Source organism: Falco cherrug, chromosome 7 (genome assembly GCF_023634085.1).
Source record: "Falco cherrug isolate bFalChe1 chromosome 7, bFalChe1.pri, whole genome shotgun sequence".
NCBI lineage: Eukaryota > Metazoa > Chordata > Aves > Falconiformes > Falconidae > Falco > Falco cherrug.
In genome coordinates, this window is record NC_073703.1 from 7,095,171 (window position 1) to 7,116,907 (window position 21,737).

General features: G+C 41.2%; 1 protein-coding gene across 1 annotated transcript in view; it reads left to right on the plus strand.

The window, feature by feature from the left end:
* Window positions 1-21,737, plus strand: part of ADAMTS17 (ADAM metallopeptidase with thrombospondin type 1 motif 17) — a 192,226-nt gene that overhangs the window by 27,036 nt on the left and 143,453 nt on the right. Inside the window, exons 4-7 of the mRNA XM_055717092.1 lie at window positions 575-747; window positions 12,032-12,115; window positions 12,717-12,874; window positions 19,111-19,154. Of these exons, the coding sequence (XP_055573067.1) occupies window positions 575-747; window positions 12,032-12,115; window positions 12,717-12,874; window positions 19,111-19,154 (459 nt within the window). The remainder of the gene's footprint in view (window positions 1-574; window positions 748-12,031; window positions 12,116-12,716; window positions 12,875-19,110; window positions 19,155-21,737) is intronic.

The window sequence follows — 21,737 nt, forward strand, 5'->3', positions numbered from 1 at the left end:
TCTGACTTAATTTAAAAATTTTGAGACTCTGTCTTGTGTTCTGTTACATTGCTCTAGTAGTGCTGGTAGCAAGCAAAAATGCAACTGACGGAAATATTGAGTCCAGGAATATCTTACAACTTCCCTGGCTAATGAGAACTTGGAGAGTCTAGAGTGTACACTGCATCCCAATGCACGATCTTGTATGCTAAAGTTCTCTTCAACAGATTTTTTCCTTAATTAGCACTTGTTCCATTATAGTGGAATGTTACCCCTTTCACAAGCAAGATTTCCAGTTTCTGAAATTTTTGCAAAAGCGTGACTTCTTGGTTTGAATTACAGTTAATCTTTTTCTTTTCTGGACTTTTCTTTTCCCATCCTTTCTTATTTGCATGTAATCTGGTGGTCTCATACAGATCTGCACACTGAGGTACAGATATACTTGTGAAGGAACCCCTCTTGGTTGCTGCTTTTTATCAGCAAAGAACACTTTAATTAAAGGTCATTGCAATTTGAAAGTGCACAAGAGTGTGTTGAAAAGAGTATGAATGCTTTATTATGATCTATCAGCCTTAATAAGCATTTTGATTTTTAGAAAAGAAGAGACAAAAGAAAATGAAATCAACCAGTGACTGGAGGGAGAGAAGAAATGCCATTCGGCTTACCAACGAGTACACAGTAGAAACCCTGGTGGTGGCAGATGCTGATATGGTCCAATACCACGGTGCAGAGGCTGCCCAAAGGTTCATCCTCACAGTTATGAACATGGTAAGTAGGCACTTTACTCTCAAAAGAAGAAGCAGGAGCAAACAGATCATATCCAGGGTAGGTTAAAGCTGACTTCCTTGACAGCAGAAATGGGTAACTGTTTTGACCTTGAGGTATGAGGAAAGGTTTTGGTTTACTTGTGTTACGTGCCTCTTCTCCTCCATCTGTGCAATTCCCTGTATTTGCCTAAGAACATCACAATAAATAAAAAAAAATTGAAATTGAAATGACAAGTTTTCAGTTAAGAAATATTCCATAATTTTTCAGGAGTGGTGTTTTCTACCACATTTTTTGTACTGCTATGGTTTATCTTGGAAAAGAGTATCCCAGAGTAGATAGATGGTCTTCTCTGACATGATTTTTCTTGGGTTTCTAAAGATTTCCATGGCACACCTGTTTCATAAGAGGTATTTCTCTGTGGGTCATTGTCATAGTGGGCAGTCAAAGTGTTATTGAAGACAGCAGTCATATTGATTTCCAGCAGAAAACCTGGCTTTAAGTCAGTTAGAAACACCTTTTATCTCTGGTTTTTACATAATGAACATGGCTTCCTCCCTTGCTATAGAAAACATGGCAAATACCATCAAACTGCCTGCTAATCCCCTTCTCTTTACCCCGGGACCTCTTGTGCTACATGAAGTGGCGCTGATCATACCTCTGAACAGTTGATGGAATTGGGCTTTAGAAGCATTCTAGAGTTCTGCAGAGAATCTGCCAGGAGTGAGGAGAGCCATTTGAAATTGCAAGATCATATGAAGTGTGGGTGTTAATTTGTTAGCTGTCCTAGTATTTAAGCCTTCTGTCTCAGTTGATAAGGGAACACAAAGCCTCTCACAATGAATGCTTGCTCACTTGTTGGCAGTGACAATTAAGAGATAATGGCTGAATTGGATGCAGACACTGAAAACTCTGCTCAGAGATGGCACGATTCCTTCCAGAAGCACAAGGAAGCCTTAGAGGAAGATTGTGTTCCTCTGCCCATACTACTATAACATCCAGGAACAGTTTGTTTTCCTGACTACTGCTCTGTTGTTCGTGAGCAGCAAATTGGCTTGGAAAAAAATAGCAGTTCTAAACAGTAATTAACTGGTCATGCTTCCCAGTGAAGAGCCAAGAGATGGATTCTCAATGTGTAATCCGGCTATGGGGCAACAGCTTTTTAAAAGGCCTGGTATTCCTTTATCAAGCACTGGTATGAGGGAGCTCTACTGTAGTGCAATGCTTTGCTGATTAAGCAGGGAGTTTGTTTAATTAGTCTTTTCTATGTCCCTTCCTCTACCTTTTATTTTGCCTTCTAGCATGCTGTGACAGTAGTCACTTAATAAGGCTTCATTGTGTCTCTACATCTATTTGGATTGGTTTGTAGGAAATGTCTTCTTGCAACAAAATCCATTTATGTCACCATAACTTCAGGGTCTACTTACTGGCTTTCTTGCATTTAAGGATGTGTTTACTGGGGGCACAAGAGCCTTATTCTTCTCATAGCCATGATCCAACTTTAAATTCACGTACCAGTTTTGCAGTGAGCAGCCAGAACATAAGTTGAGCTCTGAACAAATTTGCTTCTCAAGTCACTTTTTGAATTAACAGAAATGCATATTCAGATGTAATGTATGTGTCAAGGCTGAGTTTCTTCCTTATGTCAGATACTTTGGACCTTGAGAGGGGTGATGGATGCTTTTTGTTTGCAGTGGCAGCCCAGGGGTCCTCCTAAAATCTGTTCCGCACTGACTTATCAGTGAGATAATAAAAATTGTGCCATTGTACCCCATAGTTCTGCTAGGGCTGGGACAGGGCATTATGGCTGTGAGAGCTTTTAAAACATGTGCCTTGATGATCCTCATGGCAAAAGGTTAATTATTTCAGTGTAGTCATTAGTGCTTCTCTGTGTTGTGTAGCTTTATCAGCCTGTGAAGATTATTAGGATTGAGTACGCTGATAGACCAAATCCTAAACAAATGATGGCTATGAATACTGTTCTCTGTCCAGGCTGAGGAGTACTGCAAGGATATCTCAGCAATATCTTGCCAGCAATATCTTGCCAGGTGTGAATATATGTGTGTGGAGAGGTGCCGATAGATGGGTTGGGTTCTCTAAACCCATTTACTGAACAAATATTGAAGCTTAGTTTCCAATGGATTTGGCTGATGGACTTTTAAGCTAGGTTCTGATGCTGTAGTGTGAGCTCACCCCTTTATTAGACACTAGAGAGTGCACATGGAAAGAGGACTTTGGCTGAGGAACACATTTATCTGACATCTCCTAAGGTGCAAAGTCCAGCTGAAATGTTTCCCACTGTTAAGTCATTGCTCCTAGGGGCTCACCCATGTGGTTTTTCTGATGTCTGATAGGATTTGAATTTATGTTTCAGCTTTTCAACCTTCAGAGGAGCACTGACAGAGTCTCTCTCCTTTGTCTGGCCACCTACATTTCCACACTTGCAGGAACATAATATCTTTCAGGCCTCTACCTTCCTGAGGAAACTGGTTGTGAGTGGCTGGCAAGATCAGAAGATACCAAGGAATAATAATAGGCAAACATATAGATGGCATCATTTCATAAATCTTTTATTCTGAGGCTATAAAACAGGTGAGATTCAAGGAAATTAAAGGGTATTTTAACATTCCATTTGCCATAATGAAAGCTGATTTTCATCCCAGCAAAAGAGGCTGAAGAATGATTCAGAAAAAGTATTTCAGGAAGAGAGATAGGATGGTCATGGGGTTTAGGTAGGCCTTAGCTGAACTCTTCACTCAGCCACTCTTTGGTAGTGCCTGAACCAGCCATGGTGAATCTTTGCATGGTAGTTTCTCATCTGTAAAACCATGGTGTGAGGAATAGCACAGCCCTAAGTCCTTTACATCCTTCTCTGGTGCAGGATATGTTGTGCTCTATGTAGCCAAGCAAATGAAGGCCTCCTGGCTGCTTGGAGTCTTTCTTTCCTGCCTGCCTCGATACAACTTCTGTCAGCCTTCTGTGACTGTTAATTGGGGGACAGGATTTGCCCTGTGATATTAGCCAATGCTTATTCAGCTATACTGCAGCATGGCAGGCTGCCTTTAAAAGAAACCAGAATGTTAATTTTGGCTTGGATGCTTGCATTTAAGCAAATAGAATATTACTAGTCAGGGGTATATTAACTTAACTCCTCTCTGTAAGCCATTACGTTTACTGTCAAACCACAAAACAAGCATTAAGAGGTCTTATTAATGCATTTTATATTTATAGACATTTTAAATAAAGTGATCTGCCTTAAAGTATTTAATATCTATTTATGTTACAAGAATTTTTGAAGGGAAAAAAGTCAGCATTACAAAATACTGTTTTATTGCTCCTTTGGTAAATGAGAATCTTAGGGGGAAAAAAACCCACCACCCTGCTCTAGAATAACAGCTAAGAAACACGGCAAACCCCTTTTGAAACTCAGGAATAATAGGTAGTTCTTCATATAGCAAATGCTGTGTTCTTAATTCGGTATTCTGTAGTTCTGACCATCCTGATCAGAGAATAGATTCACGTTAAAAGTACTTGTTTTTTCTGAATGTCAAATAGACGTGCAAACTCTTCTGTTTACTAAAGTAATATTTGAAGTTGTAAGACAGATTTTTCCAAGATCATGAAATAATTTCCCTCTAAGGTACTCTGTAATGTATGAGTAGGAACAAGCATGGCTTCAGGGCTTTGAGTTGACTTAATTTTAAGTCACCACCTCTAAAATAAAATCTTTTCTTGTTTTCTGACAAGGGACTTGATTCAGTATGATATTCCTGATGGTTTTGTGATAATGTTAAAAAAATAAGCCGATAAAGAAGTTGTCACCATGTACTTCTGCAGCCTTAGTGAGGCAGTGAGTTTGTAGGCATGCTGGATGTAAGGACATGGACAGGGAGAGATACCAGCGGAATTATAGAAATGCAAACCCAGCTACTTAAATATAGGTGCTGATTTGTTTTTCTAAGTTAAACTCCCTTCTTACTGAGCTTTTATAGGGTGTTGCAGCATTTGCATTTCAGTTCTTGTCTCTTCTTTGCATCTTTTGGCTTGAGTGCATCTTGCATCCATGCCCTTCTTCGGTAGCTGCCAGTCTTTAGAACTTCCTCTAAATTCCAAAACAAAGTGCCTTTGTGGGAAAACATGCTTATTTTGCTCACTCATTCTTAGTCTGCATCTGGCAACTATAATTTCTCATTGCGTTTCACCCATGTGGGGGCTGTTTGGATGAATGTTCTGTTTCTTATGAAGTCCTGTGTTGCTCTTGCGACACTTCATGGCTTCATCTAAACTGAACTTCAGGTTTCTCAGCCAGCAGCTAGAAGATCGAAGCACTGGCTTTCTCTTTTCCTATCCCCTGTGTTTTTGTGTATCTGCTTACAAGAGCTGCCATTTTGGGCTTGGTTCAGGAGCAGGTTCTGAAGCATAAGGCATACACTGCGCTCTTGAAGGAGTTTTATACTTTTGTTTCCTCTTGTGTTTTGTTTTCGTCAAGAGAAATGGCCAGTAAGACAAAAAGGAGAATCTCTGTCCTTTTAGACAGGCAAACTGCACTGGCCTCTACTGTAGCTTGTCTTCATGACTTATGCTTTCAGCTTCCTGGAGAAAATGGATTCAAATGATTCTGAAGCATATGATAAATGAAGTGTGAGACCCTTTGGGAAGTTCTGTCCATGTACATAGTGTTTTTAATGATGAGGAGTGATTGGTTTCAGTTAGTACCTAAACAGCATGTTGCGAATGTTGGCTCCTTGCAGTTGTGCAGAGCTTATTTGCAAACCAAGTCCCACTCAGACTGACGCTCTGAGCATTTACGACAGAGATAACTGAATTTCAAAGACCACAACAGAGGAATTTAAAAGCTGCTTTCTGTGGGTTTGAAAACCTTAAAAAAGACTTGGGTTTTTTTCCTCCCCTATGTGCGGTTTTGGGAGTCTTGGTATTGTGGCTTGATTTTGATGTTGCCTTTTTATGAGAGAATGCATGCAGGGGTAAGTTACTGTACTATGTGTTAGTTCTTCTGCAGCTGTTGCTAAGCCACGCGATTAGTGCAGAAGCTCTTTGCAGGAGCAAGCAGTAACTTGATGTTAGTGATCTTTTGGATGTCATCAAGAGGGAAAATTTTTATGCTGTTCTTTAGGAAAATTACTGGTTTACTCTCTGAAGCCTTACTTTACACCCTGCAGATTGTTTTGCATTTTGGATTTCCCCTTTGAGAGTTTTTTAGATGTTAAAGTAGTAGATTAAATCATTTTATCATGCATGCATTGATGGATTTATGTCTCTGTGCTCTTGGGGGCTGGCACAGAAAGGCTCCGGAGCTGCCACTGATAATCGGCTCCCTTACCCTAATTCGGAATTTTCATGGTGGGAACAGGGATGTAAGGGAAAAGGATATAAGTATTTGATCACTGTCTACAGATTTCTTTTTTTGTTCTAGCAGCCCCAGAAGAAAGAGTTATGTCAACTGTATCTTGTAAAAAGCCATGAATATGTTCTTTTTCATAATGTTTAATGTGGTAATTTGAAAGCTTGGCTTTAGATAGGTGTTAGAAATCCTATAGCACTTTTCAAAACAAGTGAAAGACAACCTCAGTAACCTGACTAATGCTTCTGCTGCCCAAATGTCATCCAGCAGCCAAGCCAATGGGGAAGCTCTTGCTTGAGTGCAGTGTTAGGAAAGAAAAAAGTCAATTTACCCTCAGGGCTGCTGTTCTGAACTCCAAAACATCTGAAATGCACACGTCTCCCTCCCACTGTCCACCTGCAGAGGAAACTCTTGAGAATTGAAAAAAATTAAACTGATGTAGTTTAGTTCCTCTCTTAGCCTGATTCCATGTCTAGGTTGTGCTTTATGCATGCTGGGGCAGGCCTGGACAGCTCATGCTAAAGCTGCATTTATTCTGTCCCTTCCATGTCAAAGCTATAAGGAGAAAGAAAGGCAGGAGGAATGCAAACAGAGGAGGAGGAGAAGGATGGTTCAGGCTCCAAGCTTTTCTGTTTTCTCTAGGGCATTCTGTGCGTGCAGTAAAGCTCTGTCAGGGAAATGCAGGTGAAGGAGGGAGATGTCAGAGATAGGCTTTATTCTTTTTCTTGTTCCTCTGTGCTTCCCCTTTCATTTTTCTGTCTGTTGTGTATGACTTTACCATACCTATTTCTGCTTCCAGAGCTCACACTCTCTACTTTTGATGACTTCTCACAGAATGGAAGTCAATACAGTGTAGTTGACCTGCAAAAGGGCAACCAATTATCATGACCGTCAGCCACATTGACAACTTCTGACAACTTTTCACATCCCTCAGCCTTTTTCCTCCCCTTCAGCCTAGAGACCAAGAACCTCCATTGCTCTTCCAGCTAAGCTGCTTTCTGACGCTGCGGATGTCCTAAAACAGTAACCTTTGCATTTTGTTCCACGACAGTGTGTTAGTGGGTTTCATGCAGCTGATGCTTGTGTCCAGCTGCCTTATTTTATTAAAAAGGTTCTGAAATACCCCAAAGATTTTTGCTTTTCCCCTGTTGGAAGTGGTCACAGCACCCTCAAGGGTGTGATGTGATTGCAGACTTGAGGGAGGGTGGCCCATGGTATTGCGAGTGGGAGGGGAGGTGTCTGTGAGTCAGTCTTTCTATTAACACATGCTGTCCGTGCTGCGGGAAATCTTGAGAACATCTGCGCTAGGAAGTCCCGTTCCTCCTCCCCGGTACCATTTATTTCGGGCACCTCATGCAGCACTGTTAGCTCACGTGGCAGCGATAGCCAGTCGGACATGGTATCTGACAGCTTTGACACGCCAAGCCTGAGGGTGGTGGTTTGCTTGTAGGCTGGGTGAGAAGGGCAGAAGTGGTTGCTGCTCTAATGGAATCGGATTCCTAGCAGGAAAGACCTGTGGATTTGAATTCTTTTATTATAAAGATACCTGGATTCCGTGATAATGCTTCCTTTGGGCACAGCCTGCCATGCACAGGCTGGTTTAACACTGGCTGTGTGCTGCCAAAATGGCTGTGGATAACCTGTAACTCGGTCTCACATTTTTCCATCAAGTCATTTAAGGTCTGGTTGTCTTCTCACTGGGGTTCCTTCTAGCCTTAAAGACTGTGATTTGAGGCAGTTTGGGGTTTCATTTAACAGGAGAGCGCAGTGGCAGTGGGGGGCTGCGGGGGCCTCTCTGAGGAGACCTGCGCAGCTGCCCTGTCGGACACAGCCGGTTCCAGCCGGTTCTGTGGTGGCGCCACCACAGCACACAGCGCAGCCTGTCAGGAAGGCTGTGGGCGCCTCTGTGAAAACATATTCAAGAAAGGGCAAAAGGCTGCACAGGCAGTGAGGAAAATTGTGGGAGGAAAAATCAATGCCAGCACCCAGGTCAGAGCAGGAAGAGATGCTCGTGGAGAGACCGTGGTGGGGCAGGTGGCTGTTCCCTGAAGAACATTGCGGCCTGTGGAGAGGAGCCTGCACTGGAGCAGGTTCTCCCTGACAGGAGCTGCGGCCCATGGAGAGGACCAGTGCTGCAGCAGGGGGAAAGTGTGAGGAGGAAGGAGCAGCAGAGAGGAGCTGTTACGGACTCACCACAGCCCCCATTCCCCATCACCCTGCATGGCTCAGGCTAAGGGGGAAGGAGCTAGAGGAGTCAGGAGTAGAGGACTGAAGTTGAGCCTAGGAAAAAGTGGTGAAATGAGGTGAAGGGAAGGCGTTGTTTTAATTTGTCATTGTTTCTCTCTATGCCTATTATTTTAATTGGCAATAAATCAGATTTTCCTCAGATTTTCCCTAAGTCAAGCGTGTTTTGCCCGTGATGGTACTTGGTAAGTGATCTCCCTCTTTTTTTTTTTATCTTGTCCCACGAGCTTTTTCCCCTTCTTTTGTCCCCCTGTCCTGTTGAGGAAGGGTTGTGAGAGAGCAGCTGGGTGGGGTCTGCCAGGCATCTAGTCAGAGGAGCTCCAGTGCGGTGTGGCTGGTTGCCTCTCAAGCTCAGACTCTGTGTCTCCATTTCACAGCCCTATGCCTGGGCTAAATGCAAGGGCAAGTCACTTGTGCAGAGCTGTCTTGCACTCTTTTAACTGAGAAGGTCTTCTCAGTATAGTGATGAGAGTATACATCCTGTACTCAGTCAGTTAATGAATAAGAACTGTTTGGGTGGTGATATTTGCTTGTGCGGACCAATTTGCAGGCACACTTGTAGGTCTGTTTTCTTGCTAAATTGCCTGCAGATGTTAGCTTATTTTGAAAGACAAGTTTATTTGTGGGTGGGTTGTGAACAGTTCCCAGCTAACATCTATGTAGATGTTTCTGTATAAAACTTTACAGAGGGCTTTTTGCTAACAGGAAAAGAAACAGAAAAATCAGTGAAGGCAGATGAAGCTGAACATGTGTCTCCACTCTTCAGCATGATTCGTGAAGGAAGATTAGAAATGGTGCCTGTGATATTTTGACAGTGTCTGCAGTTCCAGTGCTGGGCCATCTTAAATCACAGTGCTAATGTCTTCTTCAGCTGAACTTCTGATCACACTTTAAATCCTGAGAAACAGTGCAGAGTTATATGAAACAAACAAAAAAAATTACTGTTCCTCTGGCAACTGTCTATCCATCTCTGAGAAAAATATTTGAAACTTCTTTAGGAAATTACCCAAACATGTGGGTATTGTTAGCTATCATACTTTCTTGCCTTTTGCCATTAACAAATTGTCTACCTAGAGATCCACTCTTGTAGTTGAAACAACTCATAAGCATAACCAGAATATGCACTGCTGTTTTTTCTTGCACCACATTTTCAAAATTCAGCACGGTGTCTATCCTAAAACATCAAGAGAAACACTTCTTGCTAATACACCTGGATTTGTGCCATAGCAGCAATAATCAGTAACCTGTCATTATCAGAGTCTGGTAGGACAGCGCTGTGGTGTCAGGCAGGTTACAGTATGTTTTACCTGTACACACATTAAAGTACTGATTGCAGTGCGAAGGAACCAGTCGGACTGTGTTGAAGCAAGCATCTCCCTTTTAATCCGGTCACATCTCATGGACTGAAAAGTGTCATTCAGCCTCTGAGGCAGTCGGGGTGGGGGATGGAAGCACAGCTAGCTGGAGCAGATCTTTGATGAGAAGAGGCCTGTCTCTTCTCTAGGTGGGTTGTATTTGATGCTTTAGTTGTGCTGAAGTAGAACAGCCACTTGTACCAGTCAGGCTTATTTAGCAGAGGGAAAGGTTATTGTTCCTACTAGGCAACAAAAACTACCATCAGTCTGGGGCTTCTTTGGGCTCCATTTAAGAAAATAAGCAAACAAAGCTTGAATAAACAAGCAAAGTAAAGCCTCTTCCATGCCTATTGTCTTTCTGGTTTAGTATCCAGTTGCTGCTGCTGCTAGCTAGGTTGAACTCTTCTGAGATCACTGATGAATGCAAATTCAAATGTAGTCAGTTATCCTTAAGACAAGAGAGCATAAAAGAAAAGGAAGAAAGGCTAACAGCCTTCAAAATGACATGCTAAATTCCCCAGCAGCTCATTCTTGCCATGCAAGTTTTGCCAGTGAATACTGCCTTTTGAAGTCAGTGGTGTCTGGATCTCTCTGTGCTGGGTCTGGAGGCAGACAGCTCATCAGCTGCGACGGAAAGGCAAGCACCATCATCCATTAGGCTTAATGATAAGAACCTGTTTGCTGTACTCTCATTTTATGTGTAGAAACTTCATGGGATGGTCAGAGCTAGCAGTGAGATAGGCAAATCAAAGGCATCCATCACAGACAAATGTTTGTTAGCCTCTGTAGTGGTACATGAGATATTGACTTGATCAGCATGATGCCCCATTGACCCTCTCAGTCCAGTCTCCATTTTCACATAGGTCAACTGTCAGAGCCCTTCTCTGCAAATGTCAAGTTTATCCTTCCAGGACTGTAGTAAGAGGCCTTAGCTACTCTAACAACATACCCCCGAGCTAAGCAAATAGTACCAGCACTTGTATGCATTTGTATACCAGCCGCAGGGAAGATAAATGGCTTATTGTGCTCATACTGAAGTTCAGTGGGTCAAATACTGAGTAGCGTCTGTCTTGCAGTCTGTGCCTAAATTATAGGAAACATTTACGTGTGTGCTTAAATACAACCCCAAACACTAAAGAGCTTAAGAACACTCTTACACTGAGCACATTCCTGAGTATTTGCACAAATAGGAAAAATACCAAGCGTTGAAAACATAATAATCAAAATGTGTTCATGTCTTGGGTTTGTTGTAAGAAGTTAGCTGAGCCTGTGTGATATTTCTAGCCAAACGAGCTGTGAGTAAGGAATATAGCTTACCTGGGGCCAAATCCTGCCTCCCGTTAGTCAAGAGTGTCTCTTCAGTGGTCTTGATTCTATTTTTTTGACTGAGTAGGGAAGACAATATTCATCCAAAGGTGGTTATTCAATGTTTTACATCTTTTTAAAATAAACCCCTCTCTTAATTTTTTTTGCTGTAGTCTAGTTAAAGTGTGTGTACACTGAGAAATGGGTGGAATAAAATTGTGGCATCAATTAAGATCTTATGTTCTAACCTATAAAAGTGAGGTGAAGTATCTGAGCTGGAATGCAAAATCTGGAGAAAGTAGTAAGGTAGTTTCCGGTGCTATTTTTGTATTTCCTGAGGCTTGTGTCATTATGTGCTCCCTTATTACTATTCTCTTATATAAGATATGAAAATAACAGAGGGAAATTGCTTTTCCATTCTATTTCCTGAAGTCTAAAACACACCATTATTTCATCTTGCATTCAGATATCTCTGATATTTAAAAGCTGAAGATCCATATTAGTTGGATCCTTCATAACGTATGTCCATGTTCTTGAGACTTCGGTTTATGTTTAGAGTTTCTTTGGAATATTTCTTTCTTTCCCTTTGTTGCTCCTTTGTTATTTCTCTTGTTTATTCCAGCTAAAGGTATTTTTCTTTCTGTAATTAGTTTGTGTATTTTTTGTTTTGTTTGGTTTTTTTTTTTTAAGTGTGTTGTCTCGGAATACTGAATTCTGCTCAGATTCATCTGTGACAAATTGGTCAGATGATGAAGCCCAGTGCAGTAGGGTAGAGGCAAACCTACACTGGTTTTGCAAGTGTTTAGCTACACTGTAGTATGTGGAACTGTTAGAGTGGTAGCTCTAGAGAGTAACTCTTAAAAATGCTTTATTTTATTGAGTGTAGTGGCACAACCCATTTGGGTTTGGTTTGGGTTAGTTTTTTGAAGGACAAATGTCTAATCAGTTATCTCCTTCAACTGTTACTAGGTCTTGATATTTTTACTGATACATTGTGGATGTTTTCTTTGCATTTTGACAGGTGTACAACATGTTCCAACATCAAAGTCTTGGAATTAAAGTCAGCATACGAGTGACCAAACTAGTCCTGCTTCGCAACCGTCCTGTGAGTTCTAACTCATTTTTACACTGCTGCTATAATTCTACTGTGGTAGTCTCACAGGCAGAGCAGGATCCCTGTGCTATAGTAGGATGGGGAAATGGGGTATGTCTGGCCATATGATCACAGATTTTAAGTAGTACCTGCCACACTTCACCAGGCAGTATTAAAGGTGGGAAGTACAGAGGGCTGTGGGACTGAAAGGAGCTACAGTACTTTTATCCTTCCTAGTAAATCTTTGTCTGCTCATAGTTGTGAGCCAGTCTCAGGAGTTAACAGTTACAAAGATTAAAAATTACATGGCTCTGGTATGAAATATGTAACTTCCAGACTTATGAGACTTTTAGAATGTAGTGCTGTTTCAGAAGCTTGTGACTGCTGCCAGCTGATGAAGTTTGTTCTGTAGATCAAATGGCAGAAATCAGTGTGGAATTCAGGGTCCCTAGTTCACCTGCTCAGATGAAGCTGGTTTCACACTTCTTGTTTTATCACATCTGTATCTTTGAGCCTCTGATTTTCATCAGAGGTCTAATGCTTTGTTTAAAGGCTGGGACTGATTTTTCTTCTTTTATATCTATCTTTTTTTTTTTTTTTTCCCCAAAAAAAGGCGAAGTTGTCTATTGGGCATCATGGGGAGAGGTCTCTGGAGAGCTTTTGTCAATGGCAAAATGAAGAGTATGGTGGGGCAAAATACCTTGGTAACAACCAGGTTCCTGGCGCAAGGGATGACACCCCACCTGTGGATGCTGCTGTTTTTGTAACCAGGTATAGTAAGGTCTGGTTTATCAGTTTACTTCAACCAATAATGGCCCATAGACAATGATGGGGTTTTCTGGTCTGGCAGTAATCTAAGAAAAAGTGATGATGATGATACATTTGCTACCTACATGCTGTTCAGATGGTTCAGATGCCTCAGATGCAAGTGATTTGTCTTGTTTCTGTGTATACTTAACAAGGTTGTGCAAAAACCTCTCTCCTCTTGAACCAGAGCATTGTTGTAGTCGTGGTAACTATAGCACATTGTAGTTGGGATACAGTCAAGACATGGCCATAGCACAGGTGATATTTTCTCACACCAGCTGGTATAAGTGGAAAAAAGAGATGAGATTTTGGATCATAAGCCCTTCTTCCTGGAAGAAAGAAGCTGTGGAATTGAGAACACAGCTGAGAACAAGTGCTCTGTGCGTAATTAGGTATGAGTCAACTGAACAGTCTGAGAGGAGCCTGGAGTGTGTTGGTAGTGTGGAGGTGATAAGGAAGTTGCCTCCTAAATAAAGTGAGAGATGAATACCATAAACTGAATTAATTCTCTCTCTCTTTCCCCTAGGAAATAACAACTTCAACACTCTTCCTCTATCACAACTGAGATAGATGAGGGGTGTAATTGTGAAGTTGTTTGTATGTTTGAAAACTGCTGCATTTATTTCAGGCATGAAACAATCTGTGTATGAATACCTAAGGAAAATTCCTTGCAGCCTGCAGCTCTGTACCTATTGGTGTATCAATCACATCAGGGTATGGCCCAAATAAAGTAAGCAAAAAGGGTGTTGTCCCTAGTAACCTATATTCTTTTATCCTCTAACTTCACTACCTGAGCTCAACAATACAATGCCAGTCCCACGTTCCGTTACCATAAATTAAATTCAGTTACCATAAATTTTGAGTAGCAAATCTATGGTCTTTTAAGTTGTTTGCATACTTTAAGATGTAAATGAAGAATATATCGTTATAGAAATGATCTCTGAATAATTAAAGTGAGCACAAAAATATAGTGCAAGATAGATGCTGTATGTGCTAGAAAAACACTGCTTCCTACCCACTTCTTCCCCAGTTTGAGGGAGGAAATGTCTGTACTGCTGTTCAGTATTACTCACCTCTTTCACCCTTTTTTCTCTGCCAACAATGTAAGTAGAAATACATGTTTTTGCATAAGCTGCCATTCTGATTCTAATAATCTATTAACAGTCACATTGCAAACTATCCATGGGATTTTGGTGAGTGTTCAGTAAAATAGCTGGTGAGCAGGGCGTGGGGCCAACAAAGTTCCTAAGAATGCACCTTCACAGACATGCATGCAGTTCTCCTAAATCCTTCTCTCTCCTCTGTATTCAGTGTAGTCCAACCAAGCACTTGAGCAGATACTTAACATTTTAGACAGGGTGAATAGTTCCTTTGAAGTCAACGGGCCGCACATCCTGGTTATAGTTAAGCATGTGCTTCATTGGATGAGGGCCTAAATAAATAACTAACATATTTGTTAAACTCATCTGGGCATCCAGTTGTCCTGCATGACAAGTGAGGCATACAGAATCTCTTCTGATGTGCTCTAAGCATGGGGCAGAAGGAATGAGCAGAGCATTTCATCTGTGCAGTCTCTCTACAGCTTATAAAATTGAATGTGTAATGTCAGGCTAAATGTGTTGAACTAGGACATCTGAAGAAGAACTGGAGAAAGAATTTGGAGGAAGGATTGTTCAATAGATTCGCAGGGTTTTGCAGTCGGAATAGCTGGAGAAGTACAGGTTTGGTTGGGTTAGAAACCAGATTCAGATTTTGTGAGAAAGTTCAGTCCAGAGAGCACACTGCTGTACATAAGAGCAGTATTTTTCCTGTCTGAAAGGCCAGCAGTGTGCAGTTGTAGTCTTTTTTCCTTCCTTCTTGCTGTGTCTTGCAGCCTTAACCCATCCTGCTTCTGCTGCATAGAGGATGCTGCTTTGCTTGGAAGACTTCTGGCCCAGCAGCCTGATTCCTGCGTCAGGGAAATGAGGTTTTCTACTCTTGGCTTTGGAAGTGTGTGTGTGTGTGTCCCTGGACCCTCCCCAGACTGTACAGATGGACCAGTGGTAGAGGATATGGGAGCAACAGCATGTCCAGCACAAGCAATAGCGCCAGAAAAAGCAGAAGCTGAATTTTCAGCAGCTGCAGATGTTTTAGGACTAGAAACAGATTCTTTGGGGTCAGCCTCTGAAGAAATCCCTCTGGTTCCAATCTGGCTGTGTTCATTTGAAACACCAGGGCACACTTGCCTTTTGAAACTTCACCTCTAACTGATATTCCTCATAATACTCATTTGTATGCAAAAGTAGATTACCTAGGTGGCAAATATCCCTCCTGTGGGGGGATTTTAGTATTATCTACCTGATTGAGTTCCAGGTAAGAGGCATACTATATCTGTGAAATCAGATGTACCATTGTCCAGCTCTGTAAATAAATGAGACGGTAGGAATAATCTGATGTAGGCCTGAAGGTCTGAGTATAGTTTTGTGGTCTCTATAATCATCAGACTTCTGTTGTTCACATTCTGGTTTTGAACTTGCAGAAATTCAGATCTCTGGCATGTATGGATAACGTACTTCATATTTTCACGGGCAGCTGACCAGAATAACTTCTGTCTGCAGAATCTGTATCTTAGTGATCTTAGAAGCATGTCTCATTTGAAACACATTCCCCGTCTTGTTCTTCTGTCTTTTGCATGTCGGAGGAAATCTTCAGGCATACTGATGTTCTCCCCATCTCCTGGCTGTAGGTGTTTGGGTCATTTACCATACCAGGTGATGTGTTAGCAGAGCGAAGAATGACACAACACTGATAGGAACAGAATTCAGAGCTGTCATTAAGCAAAGACTTCTTTTTTTCCCCGACTTACTGGTGTAGTAATTCCATTTGCAGCTGGCTCCTCCCGCCCATATTTCTTCAGCATCCCCATTAAATGGGCAAATGAAGCAATGCAATGTGCCTCAAGGAAACTGGGCGCATAGTGCTACTAAATGTATGTATGGATATGGAAAGTTTTTTTTGGCAGGTTTTTGAATGTACCAGTTTCCTCTGTCCTTTAGCTTTATGACTCTGCAGGGTTAAACTGGTCAGAAGATGTCATTTGAAGGATGCTGGGAAGTGGCCATTAAACAGCATACTTCTTATTCATGTTGCACAGTTCAACTACTGTCCTCCTTTCTTACAGGAAGGACTTGAATTGCAGAATGTAGCTTAGCACAGTTAGGTATTTTTTTCCAGTTCGTGTGAGCCAGATGGAAGAGTGACTGTAGGAGGAGTTCTGAGCTCTTCTTTTCTGGCTATTTTTATTGAACAAAACAACTGACTTGTTGTCATTTTTTTTAGAAGAATTGTTTAAGTCTGCTAATGGAGACACTCTACACAGTACCGCAAGTGATAACGATTGTGAATTTCACAGTTCCCTAGAAGATGAGAACACATGTCCTGCTTGATTCAGGCAAGGGCTAGATTTGAAGAGTAAAATTACTTCACAGCTACAGGGTGTGATTTCAATATATTATCCAAGACTTCATCTGATAAGGTCAGATCTTGGATTTGAACTGCTCCTCCTGGAGTAAGCTTTATTCCAACATAGCTCTATAAAAGATTCTGCTAACAAAACTGTGTCTCTGTGATAAGAGACCTCTGCACATGCAATGAATATGAAGATACCTTTTTTTATATCCTTGGAATATCATTATAGAATCATTCATGTCAACTTCAAAACATAGATGCAGTCAAGCTCAAAAATGCACCAGAGAGACTTGTGATTGAAACCTTTTTAAAAGCAGATCAGTTTCAGAGCCATGATGGGGCCATCTTACCTCACTGGTGTGACTGATGCACAGCTGAGACAGATCTTTCTAAATGGCTTTTCAGTCTTTGGCTCTCCTCTGATTGCCAGGAAAGGACTGCAGAAGTTTCAGTGTACAGGGTTTGTGATGGGGTGGCTGTTTGCCTTAGGAAGAAGACTGAGTCCCACCAAGCTCATTTGTGACTAAAGGTTTTGATGTGCTTTTCTGTTTGGCCACAGATTTTTGAGGTAGAATGTTTACAGTAGGTACAGATGACTTAAAGCCTAGCATTTTGGTACAAGATCTCTGAGTAGAAGGATGGTATTTCTTTGTTTATGACAATTTAAAAGATGGGCTGAGGAGGTTTCATGCTTGCAGACCCACATGCGGTGAATTGGGCAGCTATGTTCAGTTCTTGCTGACCTGTTTCAAGTCCTTCCCTGACCAGACAGCGTCACAGCACTCTTTACAGACAAGGATTGTTCTACCTCTGTAGGAGAGTCTGAAAGTTGTGTTGGATCATTTACAAGACCATTTATTTCATGCCGTGGTGGTAATTTCTCCAGGGAGCTGCCTGAAAGTGCCAGACACCTTTCAGTGTAGAACAGTGCAAGGAGCAAAATTGCTTTGCTTTGTTTGCAGAGCTGGCCAGCCCCTGAAGAAAGATGCTTTTCTAACAGTGGCCTCCTGCCATCTACTAATAGTTCAGCTATCTGTTGTCACAAGAAAAGCATCTGTGTGATTTACCAGTTTATATAACATAATAAGTCCTTAAATAAACCTCCATCAAGTTGGCTCTGGGAACTCAAGCAAGCACGCTTGTGCCAGCTCCATCAGGAGACTGCCATTAGTCGTCTTTGGAAAGGCTGGAATGCCAAGGTGTCGAGACACAGTAAGGCTGCAGTGAAAAATGAAAGCTGGGGCTGGTGTGTGTGGTCGTAGCTTCCGACTTTGTTTTGTTCCTGTCTGATTTTTTAACACTTTGATGGTTGTTACGTTTTTTCTGCACTGAAGCATGGTTAGTTTTCAACGTCTGTTTAACAAGAGCTGGTAATAGCTCTTGTTTCTCTCCTTCCAAGCCCTTGACAGCTTCATTTGTGTCTTTCAAAGGAGTTTGGTGTGAAGGATTTGGGTTCATCAGCCACAGTCCTGGGCCTTAAATCCCATTTCCTATAAACCCTAGCTTTGTATTTTTCTTCAAGAAAAAAGTATTTTAAATCTTTCTCTAATATTTTCTTTTTCTGTTTATCTTTCTCTAAGTATTTTTAATCTTCCCCCTGCCAAACTCTTAAACTCAAAATCCTACTGGGGACTCAGGCATTTCAAATGATACACTCCAAATGTACTCTTAAGATTCTCTCACTAGCCTCCCCACAGGGTGAGGAAAACCATAATGATAGAGATTATGGTTGCTCAGCTTCCCTTGTGTTAAGGAACTTCTGAAATGTTTTAGCACGTGTGATGCTTTTCTCCAGCTCCTCTTCATAGCGGATTGCATTGGATAGAGGTCTGGTGAAGATATCTCCTAAAAGTTTAGGTCTAAGTGCTTACTGAAATGTATTCAAACCATTATTTTTCCTCCCACGCTTGTTTTTCTGTCATGAGGAATCTCATTTACAAAATCTTCTTGCATGAAATGTCATCCCTTAGATGGTTTCTGTTTAGTACAGCTCCATGAATCCCTAGTTGATTTGTGGGTGCCAGTGGCATATGTAGTATCTTCTCCAGTCTTGATGAGATTTTGGGAGGCTGAATGAGATGTGGGGGAGTAACAGAGACCCAATTAAGTCTCTTTAACCTCTCTGTGTTAGATTCAAATTATAAAATGGCAAATCTGACTGTAATAAGTTTAGATGAAGCAAATTCACCTAGCTGTTAACCTGGCAGGTCCTGAAATTCTCTCTTCTTCCTTGTCAACATCTATCTCTGTTTAGTCCTGCTTCTTTTTTGTCCTTTTCTATTCTAGAAAAAAAACTGAAGAACTGAGACTTTCTGGGTGTACATGATCAGTTCTGTGTCTCCAGGCAGTGTCCCCATATATCTCCTCCTACCACTTTTGATGGTGCTGATGCATCACAGGGTGTCTGCTCCTTTTTGTTAGTCTCTTGTGAAAATAAGAGGTTCAGTTTTAATCCAGTTGCTGAAGTCTGACACCATAGAGTGAGGCAGTACTATTTTATGTGCTAAATCTTAGGTCTATTAAATTGGACCGTAGTATATAGAGCTGATTCACATAATTGCTTGTAATCTTGCAGTAGTAATCAATGCTGCTATCTGTGTTGTCATCATGTAGACTGCACAGCAGTTTTTTTTTAAAAAAAAACAACCAAACCTCAAGACCCATGATAGGTGAGTCATTCATCACTGCTTTTTCCCAGCCTAAAGTCTCGAGGCACAGGATACGTTTCACTTCTCTTCTGTTTTTCTTTCTAGGACAGATTTCTGCGTACACAAAGACGAGCCTTGTGACACTGTGGGTAAGTCAAAGAAGTAGGAGAGAGTATTTTGATAGCCAGCTCTATGCTAAGAGGAGCTTTCTGGGCAATCTTTCATACTCTGGTTTGCTGTAATGTTGCTTTTACTATTCTGTATAACTCTGTAAAGCAAATATGGTTTAGTTGAGGAGGGTATGAACTACAAATAAGCCATTAAATATTAACCCCTTCTAGGCACTGGAGGTCTCTGAGTTCAGGAAGTAATCTTAAGTATTTCTAGTGCTTTGGATCGGATGTAGAATTAGACAAATGGAGGTTAAGAAACTCTTTTGGTGGGTCTGTGTAATGCTATTTTCAGTGCTCTCTCACCTAAAAAAAAGAATTTGCTAAGTAATGAATGTATTTCCCATTGTAAGAATCTGTGTAACGCTCCTAGATCAAACTGGCACTCAGACACCAGAGAAGAATACCTCATTGTAGGAAAGCCAAGTTAAATCTTCTTTTCTACCTCCTACTCCTCCTACTTCCTAACCACCTTTAATCTTATCCAAACCCTGGATACACAGGGTCCTTACATCCCACACATTAAATACTTTGTTTGTTTATTTATTTATTTAGCTGAGGTAGCAGTAACTTTCACTGTATCTGTTCTCCTGGTATTATTTTTTTTTAATCACCACAGCAGCAGCAGTGTTTGGAGGCATAGCTCAACATTTGGAGGCAAGCTCTATGATGATTGCATGATTTTTTTAGACTTGCCTCAATTTCAAGTGGCCCCTTACCCTACATTCTATGTAAACTTGGAATGGATCTTGATTTTCTGCTGATCTTACACTCCAGTGTTCACTGCAGTATCAGAGAGACGCTTGCAGACCTAGGGGTTGCTGTGCTGGCAATAGCAGGTGATGAAAAGCATAGGGAAAAGTGCCTTCAGCAGGAGCTCTGAAACTATCTACAGAAGTCTCATGTCAGAATGCAGGCTCTTCCCTCTCTGTGTTGTGAAGACTGACCAGGTGAAAGGAGGACATACACAGCTGAAAAATACACACATTTTCTTTTCAAGCATGAGCAAGAACTGGCCTCTACATCCAAGTTTTCTTTCCACTTGAAATCCCTCACAATGCATTTATTCTGTGTCCAATGGAAAACATGCTTCCACACATGAAGGTTTTTATACTGTGTATCTGCATCTGGAGATGGCTGTGGTAAGATACAATAAAGAAGTAAAACAAACAAAAATCCAAAACCAAAACTGAACAAAAAGAGAAGCTGATGGAAGACACATGCTGACTAAGGTCAGATCTCTTTTCATTTTTAAAGATAGTATTGCTGAATATATCTATTCAGGGAATTATATTACGATAGACAGCATGACTAAGGAAATATTTTAATGACTTCTTTTCTGTTCTTACAATACCCAAGTACTTTCTTGTGCTTGTACTGTGACTTGCTGCTGGCTGTGGCTGCACTGGAGAAAGTGGAAGATCAGAGCAATAAAGACTAAAATAATTTGTTACTCTTTCCAGCATAGTTTTTCCAAGACATTTAGAAGGTGTGTGTTCCTGGGACAAAACCAGTCTGGCCACTATGCTTTCTTCAATCCTACTTTTCCTTCCTTCTCCACTGACAGTTTCATTATGTGGCAGCAAAGCACTAGCATCTTCGCTTACACATTTTCTATGCCCCACTGTTCCTGTTGTCTGAATTCGGAGGCAGTGTGCCTTATCCTTGAGTACAGATGAAATCCTCCATCATATGATATGATCTTTTCTTAAATACTGTTGAAATAAGCAAATATTTTGATAACATCAGTTTTCAAGCATTGTTGCCTGTACCCAAATTGGTGAGTTACTGCAGTCGTTTCAGATCATCTACAATTTAGGCCCTTGTCTTTGTGTTGTGTATACTGGCAGCATATTTTGAAAGTTTTCTTCAAAACCATAAACCGAGGAACTATTCTGGTAGGGCTGCAATGTGAATGAAGTCTGCCCAAGTTATACTGCACTCTGATATCTCATCTGTCCCCGTCTTGAGAAATACTTCTTATGCTTAGTGGCTGGAGGTAGAGCCTGAAGAAGATAACTGATTCCTCTGGTCATCAGCTTGTTAAGGAGTAATGCAATGGTGCAATATGAAGTCCAAACACTGGCTTTTGATGGATACCTATCCATAAAACAGATATTTCATGTTTCTGAGTCCTTATGTGTGTTCTAAGCCCACAGGATAGTATCTGATAATTAGGGACAATGTGTCTGACACCCGGAATATATCATATACTTGTGATTTATATAGTGATCATCGTCTCTCCTTTAGTGGATGAATATAGCACTGTATTAGCTTCATTCCCCTTTCTCTGCCAAAGGTATTGTATTGCTGATATAACTATGTGATTTTTCTTTAGTGATAAAAATTAGCCCATATGTAATCCATTCATATTACAGATGTTAGACCAGAAGGGAATTTGGCCTTGTTGTGTCATTTGCGTATGTGTCACAGCAGAGGAAGAATAAATTAAGGAATGTACTGCCGTGGCGTACAACTGGTTTGAGAAAATGGTTGGTGTTGGTAGTACTAAATTTTAGCTGTGTGAAAGATTTTCCAGCCTTCCTTCTTCGTCAGAATAGG